This window comes from Dipodomys merriami, unplaced genomic scaffold, assembly GCF_024711535.1.
Source record: "Dipodomys merriami isolate MVZ:Mamm:240054 unplaced genomic scaffold, mDipMer1.0.p SCAF_82, whole genome shotgun sequence".
Taxonomy (NCBI): domain Eukaryota; kingdom Metazoa; phylum Chordata; class Mammalia; order Rodentia; family Heteromyidae; genus Dipodomys; species Dipodomys merriami.
Window position 1 is genome coordinate 5,465,758 of NW_027206424.1, and position 16,383 is coordinate 5,482,140.

The window sequence follows — 16,383 nt, forward strand, 5'->3', positions numbered from 1 at the left end:
CAGTGAGTCACTTACATAACTGTAACCCCTGTACATCACCCTTACAATAAACCAGGGAGTCACTTATATAACTGTAACCCCTGTACATCACCTTTACAATAAACCAGGGAGTCACTTATATAACTGTAACCCCTGTACATCACCTTTACAATAAACCAGTGAGTCACTTATATAACTGTAACCCCTGTACATCACCTTTACAATAAACCAGTGAGTCACTTATATAACTGTAACCCCTGTACATCACCCTTACAATAAACCAGGGAGTCACTTACATAACTGTAACCCCTGTACATCACCTTTACAATAAACTAGAGTCACTTATATAACTGTAACCCCTGTACATCACCCTTACAATAAACCAGTGAGTCACTTACATAACTGTAACCCCTGTACATCACCTTTACAATAAACCAGTGAGTCACTTATATAACTGTAACCCCTGTACATCACCTTTACAATAAACTAGAGTCACTTATATAACTGTAACCCCTGTACATCACCTTTACAATAAACCAGGGAGTCACTTACATAACTGTAACCCCTGTACATCACCTTTACAATAAACCAGGGAGTCACTTACATAACTGTAACCCCTGTATATCACCTTTACAATAAACCAGTGAGTCACTTATATAACTGTAACCCCTGTACATCACCCTTACAATAAACCAGGGAGTCACTTATATAACTGTAACCCCTGTACATCACCTTTACAATAAACCAGGGAGTCACTTATATAACTGTAACCCCTGTACATCACCCTTACAATAAACCGGTGAGTCACTTATATAACTGGAACCCCTGTACATCACCCTTACAATAAACCAGGGAGTCACTTATATAACTGTAACCCCTGTACATCACCTTTACAATAAACCAGTGAGTCACTTATATAACTGGAACCCCTGTACATCACCCTTACAATAAACTAGAGTCACTTATATAACTGGAACCCCTGTACATCACCTTTACAATAAACCGGTGAGTCAGTTATATAACTGGAACTCCTGTACATCACCTTTACAATAAATTTTTTAAAAAATAAAGACAAAAAAGAAAGCCCTCTAATCATGCTGGAGAGGAGAAAACGCAGTGCTCTGACTGGTGGGGTGGGATAGCCAGTCTTGGCCACTTCTTATTGCTTAGACCCAACAGTATGACTGTCCCTCAGCTCCCCATCAGTTTGTTGTGATGGCTTTTGTAAAATGTCCACTTACAATGGAATAAACTACGATGCTGACTTTGCTCACCTCTTGTTCCCTAAGAAGGGGTATGTTACAAGAATGTGGAGATAAAAACATCTGAGGGCTAGGGGAGAGGGACATGGTTGCTGGAGAGGCTCAGTGTTTCCCAGGCAGATTTGGTGTAGTGAACTCCAATGAAAGTGGGTAAAAAAGAAACCACACACTTTACACCTGACCGACCTATGGTGTGTGATGCTCCATTCCAACCCTCTGGGGTCATCCTGACTGCTCCCCTGCAAGACGACAGAACCGTTGTCAGACCTCAACATCAACTGTGAAACCAAAATATCCTCTGATATCAAGTTGCCCATAAAGATTTTTCCTCAAAGTCTTCTGTGCTCTCAGCTCCCTCTCCCCTCCACGTACACACATATGTGCACACACGTGCATGCACACACGCACACACACACAGAAGCTCTGTCCCTCTGGGGACATGAGCTTGGCTTACACTTCAAGACCATGAACTGCAGGAGGCTGAGTTGGAGAATGTTCGGGGCTTGCTGAGGGTTGGCTGACAGACAGGGGTGTGATGCCTTGGGCTGGGTCCCCACCAGCATCTCAGAGTCTCTGGGCCCTGGTTGGCTCTTTACCCTGCCCACTGTACCGTCACCTTCCTGTGGGAGAGCTCACCCGCGAGCAGCACAGCAGTCATGAGCCAAGGGCTGTGCCAGGGCACCGTGCCACAGGCAGGGCGGGGCTGTCCTGCACCCAGCCCCCGGGAGGCACCGGCTCCGACACACATAAGGAGAGGAAGAGCCACGTTCAACTCACTGGCTTCTCCTCTGCACTCCTGGGTGAGTCCCACTGGGGTAGGTCTTGTTTGCTAAGTGGTTTTACGAGCATATAATCTACAGATGGTCAAAAGTATCCCTTCAGGCTCCAGTCCAGAGGGTTCCGGCAAATGTACTTTTGTAACTTCTGCAGTCTGCTGCAGAGGCCCGCAGGTCCTCACGGGGCTCGCCCGGTTTGTAAGACAGTGAGTGCACATACACGTGAACATGTAAACATGTGTCCACGTGAATGCACATGTGATGCCCAGGCGTTACACCGCGTTTCAGATCAGCGTTGTGCTGCCCCACCCCCGCCCTGCCCCCATAGCATCCACGCAGCCACCGCCCCCACCGCCGCCACCACCCCTCGTGTCCAGGTGCAGATGCAGGGTGCAGCTCTGTTCAGGACAGAGAGAGGAGGGGAGGCTGTGGGCAGTGCTGTGCCGCGCTCAGACCTGGGCAGGGATGGAGCTGAGGTCCAGCGCTCCGGAGAGGTGGGTCCAAATGTGTCCCTTCTCAGGTCTGCACTTGATGTGGGATGTTGGCAGGCTCTGAGGCCAGCCACGTCTTGGTAGCCGCACCACAGCGGCTCCACCACTTTCCAGTTAAAGAGCTGCTTGGTCGCACGGACCTCCCTCGGGGATGAAGTTGTTACTCTGGCACCACCTCTGATCCATCTTTGTCTTTGCTCTTACAGGCACTAGGAAGCTTTTACTTTCTTCACGAATCCCTAAAAAACATCTACCAGTTTGACTTTAAAGGTAAGACTCTACCTCATCTTCTGGGGTCTGCCTTGGTGTCATCCTGTCTTCCAGAGAGGGCTTGGGTGTCAAGGTTTGATGTCCTTTGGGAGCAGTCACTAGCCAGGGATGCCTGTGAAGACTTGGTTGCTAGCTTCTCCAACGTGGACTTGTGCTCTGGTCCCAGCCCACCCGCCCTCCTGCACCACACGCCAGCTCTTCTGTAGGGGCTATGGAGAAGGGAGTAGTTTTCTGTGTTCCCATGGAACAATGTGAAGAAGAATTGAAGCAGAACCAGTGGCTTGTGTATGTCAAACACAGAAGTAGACAAAAGTGTGCAGGTGGAAAACGCCAGCCCTTGTGTAATGGCCACTGATATGTTTGCCATTTGTCAGAGACAACCTGTCCACCATCCCAGACACCCCTTCTGACACAACCTCTGCTCAACGTGTCCACCTTGCGTCTCAGGGATATTTGCTCTCCAGGTGGGAGGGACTTCCTTGTGAGCCCTGTCTGACTATGGGACATGGGTGTGTTTGCTGACCATTGGATACCTTCTCTCCTACTATATGTGAACTGTCCTGAACTCCATGTTAGTACAGGGCCAGATCACATCATGTTGAAGTGTCTTAAGAGTTGTAATAACGGTGAGAGGTAACTAATTGTTAGCTGGCTCCAGTCTGTCCTTTTGCTCATGGCCCCTCAGGAAGCTTGGGGCATCTCCTCTGCTTTGCTTGAGCAAAGATTCTATCACAGGGAGAGAAGTTCCTGGCCAGGACTGTGACTCCCCTGCCTCTTGGCTGAGGGTTCTTCAGATATGCAGTACCAGCACCCAGCATCTACACTGAGGATTGTGGCTGGAGTGACGTGCCTGGAGCCACTGCTCTGTGGCTCCTCTGTGCTCCTCTGTGGCACTGTTAGCTGGATCTACGGCTCTGTAGACGTGAGACGGTTAGATCCCACGGCTCTGTAGACGTGAGACGGTTAGATCCCACGGCTCTGTAGATGTGAGACCGTTAGCTGGATCCTCATGAGATTTCTGGAGCCGCTCTTCTGTAGTTCCATAGAAGTAAAAAAAATCAATGCCTCGGGCAGGGAAGGTGGCTCAGTGGTAGAGCGCTTGCCTTGCATGCCTGAGGCCCTGGGTTCGATTCCTCAGCACCACATAAGCAAAAAGAAAAAAGCCGGAAGTGGCGCTGTGGCTCAAGTGGTAGAGCGCTAGCCTTGAGCTGAAGAGCTTAGGGACAGCGCCCAGGCCCAGAGTTCAGGCCCCATGACTGGACCCCCCCCCAAAAAAAATCAATGCCACTTCTACCAAGTTAAGAAAAGTGAGAGATGGAGGAGTTGGTGCGAAGGTTGAGAAGGGTGACGTTGATGGAGATGCACTGTAGACACAGACTTCTTTGGTGAATGGTAACTCCTTTGTACAACTACTTAAAGATAAATAATTAAAAATAAATTTGAATATCAGAAGGGGGATCTGAATCTGCAGAACTTCCCTTTTTTGTGAGGGTCTAGGGCCTTCTACTCAGGGCCTAGGCACTGTCCCTCAGGTTTTTTGCTTTTTGTTTTTTGTGTTTTTTTCTTCTCAAGGCTAGTGCTGTACCACTTGAGCCACAGCTCCACTTCTGGCTTTTTGGTAATTTTTTGGACATAAGAGTCTCACAGAGTTTCTTGTCCAGGTTGGCTTCAAACTTTGATCCTCGGAACTCAGCCTCCGGAGTAACTAGGATTATAAGCATGAGCCACTGGCACATGGCACACTTTCTCCTTTTAAAGAAACTGCACATATATATTTTACTGCTAAGTGAAATGAGTCGAAGTAACTGAGTAGGCCATCATCTGTTTAGAACAGCAATTTAGATCCATATAGAGCTCCAGCAAACCTTACCAGTTGAGATACACATGAAACTCCAGGAAATCTTACCAGGGAACTTCATGTTGTCTATGCCGCAGAAGTGGGCTGGTGGGCAACGTGTGCTCAGCACCTGTTTCTGATTCTGTGTTGGTTCCAACACTTTCACAGAGGCCTGGCTGAATCTGTGTTGGTTCCAACATGCTCACAGCAGCCTGGCTGGTGCCTGGTGCTGCTGACCCTTTCACAGATGTGTCACTGGGCTCTTGGAATGGGGCACGTTTGTCCCTGTGACTCACAGCATCACTCTTCTGGCTTGAATGTGCTTATGGCAGGGCAATAATTTATAAGCAGTTTGAACAAACTCTTAAAGTAATTTCCTGAATTTTAAACCAAGAAACTTGTCGCAAAATTAAGGACTCTGCAAAGGTACATATAACAAGCAAGGAGGACTTCCAGTTTTGGTCCATCGTGAGGAGTTTGAATGCCTGGCTCCCGTTCTCACAGAACCACGCTGAATGGGCTGAGGGCAGAGCCCCTTTGAGACCCTAAAGAGATTTGGGCTGTGGAGCAGCCACCGTCCTGAGTAGGCAGGTGGCCACAGGGTCATACACCCCAGGAGCAGCGTGTCCCCAGAGCCACAGCTGAGGCTCAGTGGACAGGAGGGTAGAAAGCGCCAGCTTTGAAGAGAACTCTGAGATGCCTGCGTGTGAGTTTCTCCCCAGGAGCCGGGCCCTGCCCTCCTGGTCAGGGTGGGGCGCCCCCTCCTTTACGGGGCCTGTCCCCCCTCCTGCCCCCGGGAGCTACACCGCTGGAACCACGCAGCCCAGAGGGCCGTTCTCTGGCTCTCCTCTCCCGTGATGGGAGTCGAAGACACTTGTGTGGAGGTCATGGCTGGGAGCACAGGCCTGCAGGAGGACTGAGACTTTCTTTGCTCACACAGAGTGTAAGAAGATCTCTCACAGGAAGTCCACTGACAGCAGAGAAGACAGGAACAGTAAAAGAAAGTTGCAGGCCCGGCACCTCACCCACAGCACACAGCCGTTGCCCGAGACTGGCCAGCACAATATGAGACCGCACGCCAAAGGCCTCCACCTCAGCTTCTCTTACCAGCTCATGTTCTGCCATCAACAGCAAAGTCAACATGCTAGAAGGTAAACATTGCACACAGAGAGCCAGACCAGCCCTTCAGCCCAGACTCAGATAGGACAGACATGGGAGCTTAAAATGGCTGATTGCAGTACCACGGGCACTAATGCAGAAAGAGAGCGAGAAGAGGAAAGCGAAGTAGAGCAGTGCCAGTGGTTGTTCAGACATCGGAGAACCTGCAGAGAGGGCAGATGTGCAACAGAACAGCCTGGCTGTACAAAGCAGAAGGAGGGTCTGTGACGGAATAAAGGAAGGTTTGGGATGCAGTTGAAGGGAGCTGGGCTGTAACTGTCATGTGACTGCAATGCGATAGAAGCGGAGTCTGGTGTGACGTTAGAAAGACCTTTGCTGATACAGGCCTGCAACCGCGGAAGCTCTAACAGAAGTGGCCTCTGTGTGCAGCAGAAGTGATGTCTGTGCAACAAATCAAAGAAGGTTGGACAGATGGGATTGCACGAAGCTGCAGAGCTCCTGCACGGCAAAGGACATAGCTAGCTATAGAAAGATTGGGAGAAGATCTTCACTAGCCATACAACAGACAAGGGTCTCATATCTAAAATGTACTTAGAACCCCCAAAATTAAATCCCCCAACAACAAATCTTCAAAGAAACAACTGCCTGATTAATAAGTGGGCTAAAGACTTAAAGAGAGACCTCTCCAAAGAGGAAATAAGAATGGCCAATAGACACATGAAAAAATGCTCAACCTCTCTAGCCAAAAAAGAAATGAAAATCAAGACAACATTGAAATTCCTCTCACCCCAGTTAGAATGGCTATAATCAAGAACTCTAATCACAACAGATGCTGGAGGAGATGTGGCCAGAAGGGAACCCTACTGCATTGTTGGTAGGAGTGTAAACTTGTTCAACCACTGTGGAAAGTGGTATGGAGGTTCCTCAAAAGACTCCATATAGAGCTCCCGTATGACCCAGCAATCCCACTTTTGGGCATTTACCCAAATGATCACAAGACCACACTAAAGCTACCAGCACAGCTATGTTTATTGCAGCATTATTTACCATAGCTAAGATATGGAAGCAACCCAGATGCCCCTCAGTAGATGAATGGATCAAGAAAATGTGGTATAAATACACAATGGAATTCTGTGCCTCCATCAGAAAGAACGACATTGCCCCATTTGTTAGGAAATGGAAAGACTTGGTAAAAATTATATTAAGTGAAGTAAGCCAGGCCCAAAGAAACATAGGTCTTATGGTTTTTCTTATTTGCAATAACTAGTATATGTCTGAGTCAAGCAGAAAAGGTCAAAAGCTATGCCCATATGACCAATAAGACGATGCTAAGTGAAATGAACCCCAAGATAGGGACATGAGGTTTTATTTTTCTTGCGTTGTTTTTAATGTACTTATAATATACTAGGTGATTTTTTTTTGTTCTTTTGTATGTTCTTCCCCCATGGTATAACCCCAGTTTTCACTGTAGTTGATTCCAGTGCCCTGCATCTTTTCTAATTTGGGGAGAGGAAGGGAAATAACAAAATGCTGAAATTAGGATACAGGCTGACCCATTGTAACAATGAGATGTACAAGACACTGTGTTGAAAACGAACTTTACAACTTCAGGGAGTGGGGGAGTTGGGGAGATGGGGAGGGAAGGGATGGTACGGGAAAACAAAGGAGGGGGTAACAATGCTCGGTAGAAAATGTACTCATTACCCTACTCATTTAACTGTAACCCCTCTGTACAGCATCTTTACAATAAAAGATACGTATTAAAAAAAGAACAGAAAAGTGACATGTGATGTGACAGAAGCGATGTCTGTGTGTGACAGAAGTGACATCTGAGTGTGGCAGAAGTGACGTCTGTGTGTGACAGAAGCTGTGGGGAACGCCTTCTCGACCAGCGAGGAAAAACGACCACCACACCAGGAGTCTTCTCAGATCACACTTTATTGGAGAGCCTTCTTAGTTGTAGGAGAGCTTGGGCGCGAGAGAGCGTGCACAGAAAACATGGCCGCTTATATAGGGAACAGGAACACGTGTCGTCCTATCATTGGTCGTCTGCCTTTCACCGTCACCAAGTGCCACGGGATTGGCTGGGGACTCTACGTGGCTCGCGCATGCGCAAAGCCCAGGACTCACTGTCCCGCCAAGCACCGCCTAATATGGAGTTGTTTACCTCAACGCTGGAAGGGAGTGGGCGGAGTCTAATTGCGTTCGCCCCGGCTCCCCACAAGAAGCGATGTCTGTGATGTGACAGAAGCGATGTCTGTGTGTGACAGAAGCGATGTCTGTGTGACAGAAGTGACATCTGAGTGTGACAGAAGTGACGTCTGAGTGTGACAGAAGTGACGTCTGTGTGTGACAGAAGCGACGTCTGTGTGACAGAAGTGACGTCTGTGTGTGACAGAAGTGACGTCTGTGTGACAGAAGTGACGTCTGTGACAGAAGTGACGTCTGTGTGTGACAGAAGTGACGTCTGAGTGTGACAGAAGTGACGTCTGAGTGTGACAGAAGTGACGTCTGTGTGTGACAGAAGTGACGTCTGAGTGTGACAGAAGTGATGTCTGTGTAGCAGTAGTGACGTCTGTGACAGAAGTGGTGTCTGAGTGTGACAGAAGTGACGTCTGTGTGACAGAAGTGACGTCTGTGTGACAGAAGTGACGTCTGTGTGTAGCAGTAGTGACGTCTGAGTGTGACAGAAGTGGTGTCTGTGTAGCAGTAGTGACGTCTGTGACAGAAGTGGTGTCTGTGTGTGACAGAAGTGACGTCTGAGTGTGACAGAAGTGACGTCTGAGTGTGACAGAAGTGACGTCTGAGTGTGACAGAAGTGACATCTGTGTGACAGAAGTGACGTCTGTGTGTAGCAGTAGTGACGTCTGAGTGTGACAGAAGTGACGTCTGTGTGTGACAGAAGTGGCGTCTGTGTGTGTAGCAGTAGTGAAGTCTGTGTGACAGAAGTGACGTCTGTGTGTGACAGAAGTGGCGTCTGTGTGTGTAGCAGTAGTGAAGTCTGTGTGACAGAAGTGACGTCTGTGTAGTAGTGACGTCTGACAGAAATGACGTCTGTGACAGAAATGACGTCTGAGTGTGACAGAAGTGACGTCTGAGTGTGACAGAAGTGACATCTGTGTGACAGAAGTGACATCTGTGTGTAGCAGTAGTGACGTCTGAGTGTGACAGAAGTGGTGTCTGTGTAGCAGTAGTGACGTCTGTGACAGAAGTGGTCTGTGTGTGACAGAAGTGACGTCTGTGTGTGACAGAAGTGACGTCTGAGTGTGACAGAAGTGACGTCTGTGTGTGACAGAAGTGACGTCTGAGTGTGACAGAAGTGACGTCTGAGTGTGACAGAAGTGACATCTGTGTGTAGCAGTAGTGAAGTCTGTGGTATGGCAGGAGGAAGGTTTTGCCTGTTTCTCAGCTTCTGTCTGCCTCGATGCTTTGTCTGCCTGTGTCTTTGGTGAACAGCACTGTGTCTGCCTGTGTCTGTGGTGGACAGCACTCTGTCTGCTTGTGTCTTTGGTAGACAGCACTGTGTCCAACTGTGTCTTTGGTGGAAAGCACTGTGTCTGCCTGTGTCTGTGGTGGACAGCACTCTTTCTGCCTGTGTGTTGGTGGACAGTGCTGTGTCTACCTCTGTCGGTGGTGGACAGCGCACTGGGCCCTGCAGGTCCTAGCTGCTCCCAGTGATGAAGATGTCCCATGGAATCCTGGAGACACCACTGCTGCTTGTCCAAAGCTGTCCTCCAAGAATCTACTTGACAACCAGTGATTCACCCCAGGGCAGTTGTTCTTGGCCCCGGGAGGAGCATTGGGTCCTGGGCTGGAGCTGGGGGAGCAGATCCAGGGACATCTGGGCTGGACCTCTGCTACTGCAGTGACCCCAGGCCCACGCACCTTGCACCCTCACCGCAGGGACCAGAAGCTTCCTGTCACCAAGCCCTGGAGGCTTCTAGGAATGAAGGTCATGTTCACTGTCACACACCACTGTCCAGAGGGACAGACCTGAGGCCAGTCCCTGTCCTCAGATACCCTCCGTGTGGTGGCCTGGGGCCTCCAGGAAAGTCTGGGTGTCAGCTGGCAGAGCAAGGCCGAAGAGCGCCTGCCCATGTCCCTCTCCACCTCACACTAAAAACTTCCTTGGAGTATGAGTGATGTTGTCTGTGTGCAAAGAGGAGATCAATGTTATTAAATAAATTCATGTGGCGGTCTGAGCGAGTGGTAATTCCACAGCCCTCTTCAATATGTTCATGGCTCTCGAAGAGGGTGCCAATTAGCCCCTGTAAATCTGCAGGCTGGACGCTCTTAGGGGATAATGAAGTAGAGTGTCAGATTCTAGGTCGCGGAACCAGAATTTATGAGAGCCACACACATCCCTGGAGCAGCTGCTCAGAGCCGGCCCCCTGTCCACCGCCTGGGGCCTCACAGCCGGCCCCCTGTCCACCGCCGGGGTCCTCAGAGCCGGCCCCCTGTCCACCGCCTGGGGCCTCACAGCCGGCCCCCTGTCCACCGCCGGGGTCCTCAGAGCCGGCCCCCTGTCCACTGTCCACTGCCGGGGTCCTCAGAGCCGGCCCCCTGTCCACCGCCGGGGTCCTCAGAGCCGGCCCCCTGTCCACCGCCTGGGGCCTCAGAGCCGGCCCCCTGTCCACTGCCTGGGGCCTCAGAGCCGGCCCCCTGTCCACTGTCCTGACGGGGGCCTCCCTTGCCTCCTCAGGCTGCTCCATGGGGGCATGCTCCCTGTAGTGAGTAGCTGATTGGATGGGGCGTAGTGATGAGGTTATTCATGTCATCCTTCTGGTCTTTTCCAGCCAAGAAGTATAAGAAAGTCACTGGCAAGGAGATCTACTCAGATACCCTGGAGAGCACGCCGATGCTTGAGAAGGAGAAGTTCCCACAGGACTACTTCCCCGAGGTGCGGAGTTCAGGGGGGCTGTGACCCACTGTTTGATACCCAAAGTGCATAGGGCTGTGGAACACTGTTCCTGGGGCGGCTGTGCTCCAAGGCCTCTCCCCCAGAAGTTCCAAACCTCGTCTTCCCGTGGGCTCATCTGGGCAGCCCTACAAACCTATGCCAGGTAGCCAATCCTCAGATCCCTTCTTCCGTCCAAGGGAGCCTTCCCAGAGGTCACAGGTTGGTGTCTTCCCGCTCTCCTGGAGCTGGAGAGGGCAGCCAGCCGCCTGTGCAGCACTGTGTGCATTCCTTTTCACTTGGTGTGGAGGGCTGCTGCCTGCACACGCACTTGTGTGTGATTGAATTCAGATGCCTTCATAGCCACCCACCTGGGAGCCTCGTGAGCCGTATGATCTTGCTGGTGCTCACACCCATCGGCTAAAAATCACAGAAGCATTTCCAGCACTGAAGGGGAGGAACTGAGCACCATCTCCTGTTCGTGCATGCTCTGCCCGCACCATCATGTAGGGACTGCATCTAGGCTCATTGGCATGCTATCCCCCAAGAAGGATTGCTTTTGGCTCCCTCTCCACATGGGGCCTGCATAGCCCAGTGCGGGGCTTGTTCAGAGCTGATTCTCAGCAAGGCCACCAGGTTATTAACTTGCTTTATAACCCGCACTTTGAGTAAGGGCTTATGGCTGTCTGCATGAAGGATGGGTGCACTTGTCACCTGTGGCTCGACTTCCTCATCTATCGTCCCCAGGCCAAGGATGCGGTGTCAGCAGGCTGGCCTTCTGTCCCAGCCATCTCAGGCCTACACTGTGGTCTCCTCTTCTGCCAGGTTGGAAAGTTTCAGAGCTTTTGTACAGCCACAACCCCCATGTGTCATGAAAACCCTATGTGGCAGGCTCTATGGCAGGACCCTGGGGGCAGCAAAGTCCTTAAGAATCTATGGGCCAAGAAGCTGGATTCAGAGCCTGTTTGTGACCTGTCCACTGCAGACTGGCCTAGCTCTTGGGGAGGCCTCTTCAGGGCTGGCCATCCCAGCTCCTGTCTCAGAACAACCACAGCAGGCTTAGCCTAGGTAGGAACGACGGTGCTCGGAGAGGCGCCAGGCATGACCAAGAAGCCAGGGCTGGCTAGCAACTGCCCTCTTTATAGTTTTGAGATACTCCTTGTAGGACAGGTCCCCAGTCCACAGGGGTGGACTGAAGGAGGCAGCGCTGGACATGGTCATAAGCAGTTGTATGTGTGATGTTTCCAGGGTAAGATAGTGTTTGATTCCCAAGCAAGTCTAGTATCCTTCTTTGCAACTTTCTCCTTTATTGTGTGTGTGCCAGTACTGGGGCTTGAACTCAGGGACTCACATTCTAGCTTGGCTTTTTCTCTCAGTCTGGCATGCTGCCACTTGAGCCATATCTCCGCTCTGGCTTTTTACTAGTTACTTGGAAATAAGAGTCTCATGGACTTTTCTCCTCAGGTTGGCTTCAAACATCAGTCCTCAGATCTCAACCTCCTGGGTAGCTAGGATTACAGGGTGTGCCAGTAGTACTGAGCACAGGATTTTCCTTCAAATACCCTTCAGCCTATCTCCAATGCTGAGAAGAGTGTGATGAATCAAAAATAGATACCGTGGCCCCATCCAGATTGATAACAACCACAGCTGGGCACACAACCTGCACTCCTCAGGGGGGTCTTCTCCTGAGTCACCGCAGGCCACGCTCCTGTCCTTCCTGACGCCTTCCTCAGTGGGGTCTTCTCCTGAGGACAGCAGCTGTATGTATCTGTGCAGTGCATGGATGGGCCTGTAATCATGTGCTTACAGGTCCCATGAGGAGGCTGGAATGATGGTTTATGCTGTAGTCCCAGTCACTGGGGAGATGGAGATTAAGATGATTGTAGTTTGAGGCCAGCCTGTGCAAAAAGTTAGCAAGACCGCCAGCCACTTGTGGTGGTATACCACTCCCCCAGTGGAGGGGTAGTTAGGAGGATCATCAGGAGGCTGCCAGGGCATAAAAGCAGGAGACCCTGTCTGAAAAATAACTGAAGCAAAAAGGGCAGGGCATGTGGCTTACGTGGTAGAACACCTGTCTAGCAAGTGCACAGTTCTGAGTCGAAACGTCAATACTACTGCATTACACAGTTCATACACTGTTCCATAGGCTGTCTCTGTGGTTGTTTTTCACTTCCTGAACTTAGTAGGTGGCCTCCATCCACAGGCCCCTCCGAGGCCTCCATCCACAGCAGCCCCTCCATGGCCTCCATCCACAACAGCCCCATGGCCTCCATCCACAACAGCCCCATGGCCTCCATCCACAGGCCCCTCCGTGGCCTCCATCCACAACAGCCCCATGGCCTCCATCCACAACAGCCCCATGGCCTCCATCCACAGGAGCCTCCATGGCCTCCATCCACAACAGCCCCATGGCCTCCATCCACAGGCCCCTCCGTGGCCTCCATCCACAGCAGCCCCTCCGTGGCCTCCATCCACAGCAGCCCCTCCGTGGCCTCCATCCACACACAGCAGCCCCTCCGTGGCCTCCATCCACAGGAGCCTCCATGGCCTCCATCCACAGCAGCCCCTCCGTGGCCTCCATCCATAGGAGCCCTATGGCCTTCCTGGTGTTCCATGTCCCCACTTCACAGCATGGCTTCACCTTTGCCTTAGGCTTTGGGGAAGGGCACTGGCCACATCCATGGCCTCTGCCTCTCTGCCAATGTCTTAGCACAGTGTCCTGTGTCCTGAGTAGGAAGAGGAAAAGGGGAGGCTGGGACAGCAGGTGCCACGAGGGGTGGCCCGCTGGGGTAGGCGTCCTTTAGAGCCTCACAGCCGGCCCACAGACGCCTGTGGGTTCCTGGTGCCTTTCGTCCCCCACAGTCCTCGAGGCTGTGGCTCCTCTGAGGTCTCCTTACTCCTTGGGGCTCCCCCAGCCACAGGACTTCCCCCTTGTTACGGCACCGTAGAGCCAGTGAGGTCTGGGGCCTGGCTGTGCGGCAGTGGTTTGGGGCAGAGCATGAGGCCCATCTGCTTCCACAGGAAAGGCAGTCCTGCTCAGATCCAGGCCCTTCGCACTCCTTGGACCTGGCTCTGAGGCCGTGTTGTCATGTCTGCAGGCAGAGGAGATGCTGGACTCACAGGAAGGGAAGGCTCTGGGCTTCTGCCCTGGGTGTCTGGTGGACACCTATCTCAATGCTGTGAGCAGTGTGGTGCTGTCCACAGCCTTCTGGTCAGCCAGTCAGCCGACCCCATGGCACCGGGGCCTGGCCTTGCCAGTGTACATACTTTCTGGGTCGTCAGGGACGCTGGCTGAGTCCCAAGTTTTTATGCTCTGGCTCATGCTTGGCAGGTGGGTCATGGGTTTCCTTTCACCTGGTGAAAACAGCAGGAAACATCTAACTTTCTTAAAGCTCCAGACCTCCCAAAGCCTGTCACAGGAGGCTTGGCACCCGGTCCTGCCCTGTGCGGGTCATGTGGAGCCTCCACAGCCTGGGAGGGCCCTGGCTGGGTTCACAAGCCTCCCACCACCACCTCAGCTCCCCATGCCTCCCCAGCCCCCTGAGCTTCCTCAGCCTCCCCAGCCTCCTGAGCCTCCTCAGCCTCCCCAGCCTCCCCAGCCCCCTGAGCCTTCTCAGCCTCCCCAGCCTCCTGAGCCTCCCACAGCCTCCCCAGCCTCCCACAGCCCCCTGAGCCTTCTCAGCCTCCCCAGCCTCCTGAGCCTCCTACTACCTCCCACAGCCTCCTGAGCCTCCTCAGCCTCCCCAGCCTCCTCAGCCTCCCACCACCTCCTGAGCCTCCTATCACCTCCTGAGCTTCCCACTGCCTCCCACAGCCCCCTGAGCCTCCTGAGCCTCCCCAGCTTCCTGAGCCTCCCACTGCCTCCCACAGCCCCCTGAGCCTCCTCAGCCTCCCCAGCCTCCTGAGCCTCCCCAGCCTCCCCAGCCTCCTGAGCCTCCCGCTGCCTCCCACAGCCCCCTGAGCCTCCTGAGCCTCCCCAGCCTCCTGAGCCTCCTCAGCCTCCCCAGCCTCCTCAGCCTCCCACTGCCTCCCACAGCCCCCTGAGCCTCCTCAGCCTCCCACAGCCCCCTGAGCCTCCTCAGCCTCCCCAGCCTCCTCAGCCTCCCCCTGCCTCCCATAGCCCCCTGAGCCTCCCCAGCCCCCTGAGCCTCCTCAGCCTCCCCAGCCCCCTGAGCCTCCTCAGCCTCCCCAGCCTCCTGAGCCTCCTCAGCCTCCCCAGCCTCCTCAGGCTCCTGAGCACCTCTGTAGCTTCCTGAGCTTCCCACCACCTCCTCTGCCTCCTGCAGCCTCCTAAGCCTCCCACCGCCTCCTGAGTCTCCCTGCAACCTCCACTGCATTGGAGTGCATTTTGGGGGAGGGAATTAGTGGAAGACTGATCTCTCTTTCTTTTATTACCATCACTTAAGGATAATCTAAATGTAATTACCGTGATGGAGGCATAATGCAATTCCAAATAATTACTGGCCTGTGCATCTAAAACTAACAAAACTTTCTCCCCTGATTTATGGGTGCTTTTGGCTCAGTATGAATTTCAGATGACGCCTCAGGGAGCAGCACTCCAGATAATGCGAGGCCATTTTTAAAAAGCAGATTTGTGTAGTCGATCGGGGTGAGTCATTTTTTTCCCCTTGCCCGTGGTGAGAAATTGGTTGTTACCATAGATCACAGGCCCTGCCGCTAGCGTCATGAAAGATGAATTAATTCCACTAATGCTCTGAGCAGGCCTTCCGCGGCACGGCCGCTGGCTGTACCCTCCGCAGCCCTTCTTTTCTCCACCGCGATTTATGCTGTCTTTTTAGTAGATGAAGCTGCCTGTGTTTGCAATCCATCTGCCGGCTCAAGGAACCTCATTAATGGGGACCGAGCAGAGACCACAGGGGGTGAGAGCGGTGTGCCCTCCTGGCCAGGCTGTATGCTTTTCATTTCTGTGGTGTGACCCTCAAAGAGCCGCCCCACAAATGCGGCACTCTTCTGACTGCTCTGAGGAGTTGGAAGGTGATTAGTGACTAGAAAGTTCTACAACATGGCTGATTGGAAGAGATCCATCAGACATTGAGGAGCCCTAACCCCACCCACACTCACCCTGCCCAATGTTGATACCTACAGCTGGGGACCCCTGGGCTTCTTGAGGGGCTGAACTCAGCCTTCATTGTCCTCTGCCACACTCGCCCGGCCTCCTGTGCTGACCCTCCCGGTGCTGCATGAGCACTCGGTGCTGCACACACAGGGACTTCTCTATGTGTTGGCACTGGCATGGGCGCACACACATTTCATCAGTGGTGCCCGTGGCGGGGGTACCTCGGCATCAGTATGTGTCGGGTACCCCCATGGTGTGTACATGTGTTTTGTTAGCGGTGCCCCTGTGCATGGGAACCACAGCATCAGTGTGTGTTGGCACCCGCATGGCATGTCACGCATTTTGTCAGAGCGATGCCTGTGTGCATGGGTAACTTGGCATCAGAGTGTATTGGGTATCTGCACGGGTGTGCACAGGTGCTTTGCCAGTGGGGTTGTTGAGGGATCCACACGGAAGGGCTTCCCATCAGGAAGGCACCTTGCCACCACCAGTATCTGCCCTGAGTGCTCAGTCACAGGAGGAAGCTCTGGCCTAAGAATTGGGAAGTGCATTCCAGCTCTGCTCCTTTCTCATGGAGCTAGTGGTCTTGGGCAGGCCAGCGCTGAGGGCATGGTGAGGGCAGGTCCCCAGAGGGCATAAGGGCCGCACGGGCAGCCCTGTCCTTGGACTGAGTGG

The 16,383-nt window shown here is 52.6% G+C and overlaps 1 protein-coding gene across 2 annotated transcripts in view; it reads left to right on the forward strand.

The window, feature by feature from the left end:
* The window catches only part of Inpp5a (inositol polyphosphate-5-phosphatase A), a 193,654-nt gene that overhangs the window by 122,237 nt on the left and 55,034 nt on the right, over positions 1-16,383 (forward strand). For both annotated transcript variants that reach the window (XM_070011461.1, XM_070011462.1), the window contains exons 5-6: positions 2,715-2,778; positions 10,531-10,634. In XM_070011461.1, the coding sequence (XP_069867562.1) occupies positions 2,715-2,778; positions 10,531-10,634 (168 nt within the window). The remainder of the gene's footprint in view (positions 1-2,714; positions 2,779-10,530; positions 10,635-16,383) is intronic.